A 9774-nucleotide genomic window follows, 5' to 3' on the forward strand; every position below is an offset into this window, starting at 1 on the left:
AAAGTCGTCCACGAAAGTGCGATAGAAATGGAGAATGCATTAATATAGGATAAATTTTGCCCTTCCTCCAGCGTGGCCGTGTGGCCTAATGGAGAAGGCGTCGGACTTCGGATCCGAAGATTGCAGGTTCGAGTCCTGTCACGGTCGCTGAGCGAGAAGCTTTTTTGTTTTGTTTTGTTGCCATGTGAACTACGAGGGTGCGATAGCTGCTGTCGTCTCTTTCTCTCCATGGTTACCGGTCTTTGTTATTATTGATATTGGTTTGTTTGTTGCTGCCCCATTTCTTTTTCCACTTGTTTCGAGAACGTGCGCTTTCATCAGAACTGTATTATTTTACTAACATCTTTTACAATTACTTTACAAAATGGCAATAGCCAAAGCTACCACCATCAAAGAAGCTCTCAAACGACTCGAAGATCGTACTAAAACAAATTCATGCGATGAGAAAGAGATTGACCTCTGCTTCCAGTGGCCTCCAATAGAAAAAATGGATACCACCTTCTCAACGCTGACGGCATGCCAGTGAGTATATAATGTTTCTATTCAATGCTACCTAAACGATACAATCAGATGCGCCACAATTTGCTTGTTTTATTCGATAGAAAATTATCGCTATCCACCAATATGATTGACAAAATCTATGGACTGAGCGGCATGAAGAACCTACGGGTGCTTTCACTGGGACGCAATTACATCAAAGCGATTTCCGGCCTTGAAGGAGTCAGTGATACGCTGGAAGAACTCTGGATTAGCTACAACCTAATCGAAAAACTGAAAGGCATCAGTGTGCTCAAGAGGTTGAAGGTGCTCTACATGAGCAACAATCTGGTCAAAGATTGGGTCGAGTTCAACCGTCTGGCCGATTTACCCATGCTGGAAGACTTGCTCTTTGCCGGCAATCCACTGGTGGAGTCGATGGAAGAGAGCATTTGGCGGGCGGAGGCAAGCAAACGGTTGCTTCCGCTGAAAAAACTCGACGGTGAAACGGTTATTCGTGAGGACGCTGAGTCGCAGAACCAGCAAGGCGTTGGACAGCCGGAGAAATAAGCAGCGCATTATTTGTGTTTTATTATTCTTCAATAAAACCACCCACTTTACAATTATTACCACGCGTTATGTATTACGATTCTGTAAGACCTCGTTCAGCAGTTCTCCTTCTTATCCGCTTCTTCTGTCTTTGCTTCTTCACCGTAGTTTTCCGTTTTCATGTCGTTCAAACCCAACTCCTCGTTTTGATCGTATGATCGATGGTACCGAATGATCCGCAATGCCGTATCGGGTGTACCATCATCGTTTAGTGACTGCACGTAGCTGTTGCCAGTGGGATCATCCATCACTATCGTCAGCGGTTTGTCGCCAGCGATAGCCGCGTCCAGTTCGCCAAAGAACTTATCCATTCGCTCTTTCGTTTCTGCGTCATTCGAATCCATAAACATGCCGGTACTTTCCACCAGCTGCTCACGCATCGCTGTCAATAGGCCCTCGATCGTGGTAAACCTTCCACCCAGCGCACCGGCACCGACCTCGCACTCCAGCTCGCGAATATGCAAGCTGCAGGATTCCGATTTCAGTACGTCACGCGCAAAATCGATCCTACCACGTACGCTTACTTCGATTTTCACGCCCTGCTCTTCAATGCCCCCGCCCGGTTTCACCTCGTTCGTGCGCAAACCACAATTGTCGCAAACCGTGGCCATGATCACTACCTCCTTGAAATGGGGAATCGTTGTCACCTTCATGTTCGTATCGCACGCGGCAGCACACTCGGGACAGTGCGTCTGAAACTGCAGCACCTCACCCTGGAGCTCCTCCAGTGGCCAGGCACCTTCGCGAATTGGTTTCAACAGACTGTCCACCTCCTCTGGCACCGATTCAAGCTTGACGGATTCCTCCACCGCATCATTGCTCGGTTTATCGGCAACTTCGTCATGCGCGAAAATGCCCAACATATGGTTTTGTTCTTTCGTCCGCTGAAAGTACGATATCGTTGTAGCCAGATCCTTTTGCGGAGCGTTAGGATTTTCCACAAAACTGTTGCCCGAAATGTCCGTTAACGTCAGAGTGAAAGGTCGTTCCAATTCTTTCAGCTTCTGCAAGTTGCTGATAAATGCATCAATCTGTTCCGCCGCTTCCGGATGCTGTATCCGACGGACGGGCTGATCCTGGTCCAGCCCTCGAACCACACGATCGATGATACCCTCCACCGTTGTTACCTCACCCTTCTGCGATTGAGCCGGAATTTCAAAATCAAGTTCCTCAATGCGTATGCACGAAAAGTCCGACTTCACCACACGCCTGTTCAGGTCACGGGGCGTCACAATCTCGGTACGGAATTCGATACCTTTCGGTGCAATTTCACCACCAGGTTGAATTTCGTTATTCTCATACCCGCAGTGGTCACAGGAAAACGACATTATCACCACCTCCTTGTAGAAAGGGATCTGGGTGAGGAGCAAACGCGTAGTGCCCTGAAATGAGAAGGAGATTCAAAGTAATACCTCAACTACCGCGAATGATTGCTCCGCCTTAACCCAACTTTAGTGTGTGTGTGCTCCCGGTCATCTTACATTTTCGTGGCAGTTCATGCACATGGATTCCACTTCAGTAGCACTTAGCTCGGGCTCTTCCTCGACGTTCAGCTTCGGAAAAACATCACTCTGCTCTGCTATAGTTTCCATTGCGGAGTGCAGTTGGATGAGGTTGAATGAAGTTCAAAACACTGGATAATAATTCTCGAAAAATCGCTTCTCTTCCAGACCACACGGCCAGTGCGGCGATTGCTGTAGAAAAAATACAAACAATTGCATGTTGTCAGTTTATTTGACGTTTGCTCAAAACCAAATCAAAAGGTTTACACAGAAAACGGTGTGATTATTACAATAGGCCTTTTTAGCAGATCAACATGACGAACGAAATGGGACAATCGTTGGTTTACTAAACGAAGAATACACTTTGGATTCGCTTTTAAAAATGGCATTTATCAGTTTGTATTTATTTTGCAAACATTTCCACCGCAAACCGTTTGAACTTTGGTACCTTTTGCTTTCTAGTACATGATTTCTTTGGCTCCCCTGGGTAAACGATAAATTAATGCAGGAAAAACTATACACGCTTTACTTTTGGAAGCGACCTATCGGTTCATTGTTTAGCAATCGCCGACATCGACAAGGCTGCTCGACTAGCTTACGACCGGCAATAGGTTCGAGTAGGTAGGTGGCAATTAATAGGCAAGCATATACCCAACCAGCTTGACTACGTTTTCGCATTCCGATGGCACAAGCCATCTCGACGCTAAACGGATGAAATGCACACCAAATGGCATCGCTCGACGGGGAAGCTTTAGTCGAATGCTACGAGCTGCAATGTTCCGTCGCTACATCCGGCATACAAGTGTGTTTTGTCCGCGCCCATAGCGACAGCGTTAATGCAAATGCCATTAGAACCAACTACAACTTCGCCGGTCAGTTTCGGTTGTTTAGCATCCAGCTCTGACCACTGCTTGATTATACCGCCGTAGCCTGCAGTGTACAGGTACTCATCCTTCGCCGCCATGGCATTGATTATCATGTTATGGGCATTCTGGAAAGTACCGAAACCAAGTCGATGATTACATTTTTTTTCTTTTACTACAACAGTAACCATACCACTTACCTCTTTGGTCCATGTTACAGGATACTGTTCCTGTTTGCTATTTCGAATCATCGTGATACCCAACCCATCTCGCGTGAGTATAGCTACATTTTGGTAAACTCCATCCTCAGTACAACCGCCGCACAGCCGCACCGGGCATCTGCCGGGGATGGACGCCTTCGTCATGAAGCGACCCGAAGCGGATCCTTCGATGATTTCCGTCACGGTCAGATCGTTATCTCGAATCGAGTATATTATGTTCTTCTGTATGGCCATCGAGCGTACCTGCTCGACCACATTGAACTTATACTTGATGCGTTGATCGATCCACATCGTAATGATGCCCTTATCGTCGCCGCTGTACAGATTATCCTTCGGATCGACGAACAGACATTCGATCTCATCCTTGCATTTGAGCAGTTCCTTACAGTCGTCACTGGTGAGCGGGCTCGTAAGGCACTTGATCGTACCGTCGCAGCTGCTGGTATAGAGCTGGCCTTTCGAATCGATTACCATCGCATAAATGTAAGCCTCATGAGGCGTAAGCTCTTTGACCAGTCGTAAATCTTTAGTCCATACCTGTAAAATTGGAAAATTATGAATAAGCATCGGTTATAGCAGGCCGACGACTGTTGGCTAAGCTTGCTGTTGTCCTCTTTTCATTGAATGTAACATGTGGAGGGTAATGTAAAGATAAAAGGACGTGCATTCGATTGATAAGCGCTATCTCCAAAATCTCGCAGAGTTTCATTAATAGCTGTAACTCTTACATTCTTTCATTCGTACAAAGCGCTTGGCGCATCACAGATGACGGCGATCGGAAGTGCATGTCTCAGAAACGAAGAACTAATTTTAGATCCCCGCTGTCGCCTTCGAGAATGATCGTTTTCTCGAAGCCAAGCGGTGCAAACAGAAACCATATATGGTGCAGAATGTATGGCCACGATATTTACCTTTACTTTTCCATCACCTCCAGCACTGAAAACGTGGTCGTTGTAGAATTGAACAGCCGTCGTATCACTGCTATGTTTATCACTATCCCCTGAGACGTTCTGCACTGTTGCGGGCATTTTGCGTACGGTGTATACTTCTACTTCGCGTATGTGCCGTGAGCTGCAAGACTTTTTATCCCGCACACAAAGGCTCGATGTTTAAGGTTTATTGAAAAATAGAATATATAGATAATGTAAGGCGATTCAAACTGCTGGTCTAGGTGCGATACTTTTTATCAACAATCACTGTTATCTGCAAAACAAACGCGATGCTGAGATGAAAATACACGACTGCACTCCGGCGACTTTGTCACGCAAACAACCACCGAGGGCGAGAGAGAGCTTGCCCGAAGATGTTTTGAACGAACGAGTGAGCGAGCGAGCAAACGAGCGGTAGAACGTGCTGTCAGCTGTCAAACTGGCTCGCAACGGTTCCAACGTCACAACAATTGACCACGGCACAAAACAGCTGTCCCAGTCAAGCTCGGTAAACATAAATAATTCCCCGGTGGCAAGAAGTTCTCTGCTCCGAGGACTGGCCTTTTTTCACAAGGCCAGGATGCAGTAGTTGAGCTGCGGAGCATTACGATCCCCATAATTTCTTCCTTAGAAGCTAAGTGTTCACATCATTGTTGCATGTGTTATATGTTTTGTGTGGTGGTTGTAAACAGACAAACACTTAATTCGCCATGGGTCGAAATGTTCTTGTTAGCAGCTTGCAGAATGCCTCCTTCAGTATCGTCTTTCAGGTAATGAATACAGGTGCATTTTAGAGATTTACCAGTTACGTCTCGTTCGTTCATTTTATTTCAGATTATATGCCGATGTATTACGTTCGCCATCAACGCATTCATAGTGCGGAACGTTGGACGGGAAGTACTTGGAATCACGAACGTACGACTGCTGCTCCTCGAAAGCACTCTGCTCTTCCTGTCGAAGGAAGCGATCATCCGATCAGCTCTTAGCTCACGCCACAATAAGCAATGTAGTTGGGCTCAGCTGATAAATCAACTCTGGATCACGTACGTTGTCGGCATACCTGGAACAACGCTAGAACTGATGCACGTTTCTTTTCCCTTGCTAGCGTTCCAGTATGTTTCGCGCTCACCCTCCCGTGCTTATACATTTGGCTGAACTGGCTATCGGCAGTGGATGCTATCTACGGCGAGCAGTATCGGTTCGGTTGTTTCGCGATAGCATTTTCGTGCATCATTGAAATGACGGCAGAGGCACCGATCTTCGTAGGGCAGGTGTTTTGTTTTGTGAAGCTGAAAGTCATCCTTGACACCGGCCACATCTTCATACGATCGTTCATCTTCATCTTGATCGTGCTGATGAACAAGGACATTACCATATATGCTTTCGGAATTGCACAAATCACCAGTGCATGCACAATTATAGTCGGAAACTATGCCTTCTACTACTTTTACATCCCGAAGCTGCTGCAGTATCGGAAGGATCTCAAAAAAGTTGACGACAAGTACGTGCTGCGTGACCAGTACGGACAGCATTTTGAAAATATGGACGATTTTCCCTTTGTTTCGATCAAACAAATGCTTCCAGGAGTGCTACCAAATCCGGTAAGTATGTTCAGCAAAGTTGCTGTGCAAAGTCTCCTCTAATTTAACGTTTATTTTGCATTTTCCCGCACTCACTAGAACTCTATGTTTAACTCCGATCTACAAACGCTCGTGTTGAGCTTCGCGAAGCAGGGAGTCTTGAAGCAAGTGTTAACGGAGGGTGAAAAGTACGTCATGTCCGTTAGCCCGGTGCTGACATTCAGCGAGCAGGCAACGTACGATGTAGTCAATAATATGGGCAGCCTGGCAGCCAGATTCATCTTCCGTCCCATTGAAGATAGCAGCTACTTCTACTTTACGCAAACCATTGCACGCGATTCGGCGCTGGCGGAGCAGAAGCGCGAAATGGTACAGGAAGCATCGGACGTCCTTGCGTACGTAATGAAAACGGTAACGTCGATCGGTCTGTTGGCGTTCGTGTTTGCGCAGAGCTACTCCGGCACGGTGTTGCTTTTGTACGGTGGAGCAGATTTCGTTGAAGGTGGCCTGCCCGAGCAGCTGCTCCGTTGGCACAGCCTTGCAATCGTTCTGCTTGCCCCGAACGGCATCACCGAGGGGTACATGTTTGCCACGAACACATCCAAACAGATCGATACCTACAACTACTATATGGCTTTCTTCTCCGTCACCTTTTTGTTGCTGTCCTATCAGCTTACCAATTGGTTCGGTCCGGTTGGCTTTATACTGGCGAATTGCTGCAACATGAGCTTCCGGATCAGTTATAGCGTGTTTTACATCAACAAGCACTTCCGATCGATTGGGATGAACCCGTTGCAAAAGTCCCTGCCCGGGCCGATGTACCTGAGCGTCCTAATAGTTTCCGGTATAGTGTGCAAAGTCTCGGAGGCATACTTTAGCGGGCGTTCAATTGTATGCCACCTGTTAGTTGGTGCGCTTTGCACGGGCTTATCCGTTGGTACGTGGAGTTTTGAAAATCGAGACCTTTTACGCACAGGATTGGCACGATATCGCACACGCAAGCAGAGTCTGACGCCAAGCGAAACTCATGTGAATTAATGATTCTCGTCACAATTTTCCTACTCCAATCCGTACCAAAGACATTAGCAGGTAGATGCTTAGCAAATCCTTCTAACTAAGCTAAATGTTTGTTTGTTTGTTTTTTTCGTTTTAAAGCTGCTAATGCAAGGCACAAAAAAGTACTTGAACATATTCGATTGACCAACAATTGCCCATATCGGCGAACAACGACCACGGTAGATAGGTACCATAATTGATACCGCATAATAAATCGCCCGCGAAGGTTTAAACTAACAATTGTTACAAGATGATTGGAAAGAAAGGTTCTCTTTTCGGATAGAAATCTACATTTTGAGAAAGAAAATATGCGATGGCAAACGATGTATACATTCGTAACTTAATTATTGGTGTGATTCATTAAATTTTCTTCAAATCAATAACTATGCAGTGTTTTGCTCTGCTAGGTGAATTTCGAAAATATCCTTAAAGTTTCTTCTGTTTTTTTCTTATTCTTTTCATGTTCTATTTTCAAAAATGGTTCGCTATGCCCTCGTGTGGCGTACAATGTGACATTTGCCGCGTTTGCATGACTCTAGCAACCTACAAAAAATTAAATATTATACAACAAAGCAATATTAGTACTTCAGTTTTTTTTTTGCATAGAAACTTCAGAATGATGAAGAGAAACAAATCAAACACTAATTCGCACCAGAACGTCGCTGCCACCATACTGCATTACAGATTTAGGATAATATCTCATTTACGATCTGACAGGTTTAGTTGACCATCAGATATTAACAGACCTTGAGGAGCACAAGGGGGAATGAATGCACATGCAAAACGTGTACAGCAGCACGTGAAAAAAGATTCCAGCGGGTTTGCACAGTTTCTGTTCCAGGTAGTTGTACGGGTAGGAACCAGCCACCCGTACGACATGAAAGAGAACTCCCTATCGCACTGCCACATTTTCACCAACACTACACAACTACGATATTTCCTGCCGCTGTGTGAAAAAATAAAATAAAATGGTTAAGATCATTTACTGAGGACAACGCTTTTCGATGCGCTGTAGATACGCAACGCCGACAGAAGCGGGACAGAGGGAAGGAAAGTAAGAGAGACTGTGACGGGCTGGTTGGCTGATCGACTAACTGTCCTCACTGTGGTCAACTAACCGACTAACGGGTTCTGCCGTGGTTTTAGTAAAACATATTGGCCGCCGTACTACCGGCCGCTGTACCGTACGGGCTCGATCGGCTGCCACCGTACGGGTTGCTTGTCGTTGTCGTAGATGTTGCCGTGGCTGCCCCAGGCACGGGAACGGTACTCATCATCGTCGAGGTGGATGGGACGTGCTGCATCGAATGCGGGCTGCACACTACGCCCCCACCACCGTGGCTGCCCGTGGTGGATGTTATGACCGACGGATGAGTTACCTTGTTCTGCTTCAGGCACCACTCGACAAAGTCATCGATAAGCACCGGCCATGCTCCTTCGGCGTCATAGTTGGACATACTGTCATCAATGTACGTGGCAAAGTCAAGGAGCAAATTCCACGTATCTTTCGGTATTGATCGCTTGTGATTTTCCTGTCGAAAGAAACATAATTTCGGTCACTTCTGGCACTAGAAATGGTAGCTGCATTGTACATACCACCAAAAACTTGCACCAAAGATCGAGAAATTTAAACCGATCGTTAAGTACAATGTTCCAGTACGCGATAGCCATTTCCAGATCGAGGCCCTTCTGTCCCGGGTCCTTTGCATAGTTGAAGGTGAATTGGTAGAAATCTTTGAACCGTCCCGGATCCTTCAGTTCCTGCTCGAGCCTCGGTAGCTTCTCCTTTAGCTTCTCTATACTGTCCACACCCAGATCGTAGAACCCGTTGATGAACTCATTCCGTGTGAACTCGCACTGTGCCTCCGCTTTGAAGCGCCAGGCAATGATAAGCACCAGCTTCGATTCCGGATTTAGGTGTAGATCCTCCAGAAATCGCTCCACTCCGTCGGAATTGATTTTATTCGGGTCCGACGGATCGCGATACACATTAAATAGCTGTTCGATTTTCTTTTTGTCTAGCTCACGATAGTACAGATCCGGATTTTGGAAGTAGGTATCGCAAGACAGATCGAGCTTCCATTCGTTGTCCTGCAGACATCGGATGGCCGTCTGCTCTCCGGTTTGTGTTAGCGAGATAAATTTGTTTACCTTCACCTTTTGATTCAGCTTTAATTTGTTCTGCAAAGGAGATGGTAGCATAAACAATACAGAAAGGGATCCAGACAAGCTGGCACAATTTCTAAATAGCAAAAATACAATGTAACACTCAACATAGAGATCGTATGGTGCAACAGTATCCAAAACATATCAGTTTCTGCTTGACCTACACAGTACTTTCGTGCTGTTGAGCCACTTTAAATGCGCTTACCATAGTTTATATCGGTGAATGAGGGTACAAGTTACACGCAGCAGTAGGTTTTTATCAAGTTTTGTCTAATTTTCGGGCTTATTAATGTTTCTTTCAGGAAGAACTTAATGTAAACATTAAGCCAAATTGAACGATATAATGACAGCTGAAAAATCGACATGATTAA

General features: G+C 45.9%; 5 protein-coding genes and 1 non-coding gene across 6 annotated transcripts; 3 read left to right on the forward strand and 3 right to left on the reverse strand.

Annotated features, from left to right (window-relative positions):
• The first annotated feature begins 74 nt into the window (after positions 1-74).
• Trnar-ucg lies at positions 75-147 on the forward strand. The gene has a single exon. It is a non-coding gene; the product is annotated as a tRNA-Arg (tRNA).
• Positions 148-264: 117 nt separating this feature from the next.
• On the forward strand, positions 265-1060 carry LOC120896002 (dynein light chain 1, axonemal). Its single transcript, XM_040299783.1, has 2 exons — positions 265-522; positions 603-1060. The coding sequence occupies exons 1-2, from the start codon at positions 365-367 to the stop codon at positions 1045-1047; spliced, it is 603 nt and encodes a 200-aa protein (XP_040155717.1). The 5' UTR covers positions 265-364; the 3' UTR covers positions 1048-1060.
• LOC120895993 (zinc finger protein ZPR1) lies at positions 1045-2804 on the reverse strand. Its single transcript, XM_040299773.1, has 2 exons — positions 2568-2804; positions 1045-2468 (listed from the first exon to the last, which is right to left on the reverse strand). Exons 1-2 carry the CDS (start codon positions 2676-2678, stop codon positions 1143-1145), a joined length of 1437 nt encoding a protein of 478 aa, XP_040155707.1. The 5' UTR covers positions 2679-2804; the 3' UTR covers positions 1045-1142.
• Positions 2805-2957: 153 nt separating this feature from the next.
• LOC120895998 lies at positions 2958-4956 on the reverse strand. The gene is made up of 3 exons (XM_040299778.1): positions 4584-4956; positions 3652-4209; positions 2958-3579 (listed from the first exon to the last, which is right to left on the reverse strand). The coding sequence occupies exons 1-3, from the start codon at positions 4698-4700 to the stop codon at positions 3340-3342; spliced, it is 915 nt and encodes a 304-aa protein (XP_040155712.1). The 5' UTR covers positions 4701-4956; the 3' UTR covers positions 2958-3339.
• Positions 4957-5050: 94 nt separating this feature from the next.
• LOC120895991 (protein RFT1 homolog) lies at positions 5051-7473 on the forward strand. The gene is made up of 4 exons (XM_040299770.1): positions 5051-5371; positions 5436-5644; positions 5707-6202; positions 6281-7473. The coding sequence occupies exons 1-4, from the start codon at positions 5312-5314 to the stop codon at positions 7217-7219; spliced, it is 1704 nt and encodes a 567-aa protein (XP_040155704.1). The 5' UTR covers positions 5051-5311; the 3' UTR covers positions 7220-7473.
• A 90-nt stretch (positions 7474-7563) lies between these two features.
• Positions 7564-9760, reverse strand: LOC120895997 (DCN1-like protein 1). Its single transcript, XM_040299777.1, has 3 exons — positions 9609-9760; positions 8834-9418; positions 7564-8769 (listed from the first exon to the last, which is right to left on the reverse strand). The coding sequence occupies exons 1-3, from the start codon at positions 9609-9611 to the stop codon at positions 8380-8382; spliced, it is 978 nt and encodes a 325-aa protein (XP_040155711.1). The 5' UTR covers positions 9612-9760; the 3' UTR covers positions 7564-8379.
• Between the last annotated feature and the right edge of the window lie 14 nt (positions 9761-9774).

This window comes from Anopheles arabiensis, chromosome 2 (assembly GCF_016920715.1).
Source record: "Anopheles arabiensis isolate DONGOLA chromosome 2, AaraD3, whole genome shotgun sequence".
Lineage (NCBI taxonomy): Eukaryota > Metazoa > Arthropoda > Insecta > Diptera > Culicidae > Anopheles > Anopheles arabiensis.

Coding starts and splice junctions, on each gene's coding strand:
- LOC120895993 (XM_040299773.1), bottom strand. CDS start 2,678: ATGGAAACTATAGCAGAGCAGAGTGATGTTTTTCCGAAGCTGAACGTC. Junction 2,469..2,567: donor GCATGAACTGCCACGAAAAT/GTAAGATGACCG, acceptor TTCTCATTTCAG/GGCACTACGCGTTTGCTCCT.
- LOC120895991 (XM_040299770.1), top strand. CDS start 5,312: ATGGGTCGAAATGTTCTTGTTAGCAGCTTGCAGAATGCCTCCTTCAGT. Junction 5,645..5,706: donor ATAAATCAACTCTGGATCAC/GTACGTTGTCGG, acceptor TTCCCTTGCTAG/CGTTCCAGTATGTTTCGCGC. Junction 6,203..6,280: donor CAGGAGTGCTACCAAATCCG/GTAAGTATGTTC, acceptor CGCACTCACTAG/AACTCTATGTTTAACTCCGA.
- LOC120895998 (XM_040299778.1), bottom strand. CDS start 4,700: ATGCCCGCAACAGTGCAGAACGTCTCAGGGGATAGTGATAAACATAGC. Junction 4,210..4,583: donor GAGGTGATGGAAAAGTAAAG/GTAAATATCGTG, acceptor CCAATTTTACAG/GTATGGACTAAAGATTTACG. Junction 3,580..3,651: donor CTGTAACATGGACCAAAGAG/GTAAGTGGTATG, acceptor GGTACTTTCCAG/AATGCCCATAACATGATAAT.
- LOC120895997 (XM_040299777.1), bottom strand. Junction 8,770..8,833: donor TTTGGTGCAAGTTTTTGGTG/GTATGTACAATG, acceptor TTCTTTCGACAG/GAAAATCACAAGCGATCAAT.
- LOC120896002 (XM_040299783.1), top strand. CDS start 365: ATGGCAATAGCCAAAGCTACCACCATCAAAGAAGCTCTCAAACGACTC. Junction 523..602: donor TCAACGCTGACGGCATGCCA/GTGAGTATATAA, acceptor TTTATTCGATAG/AAAATTATCGCTATCCACCA.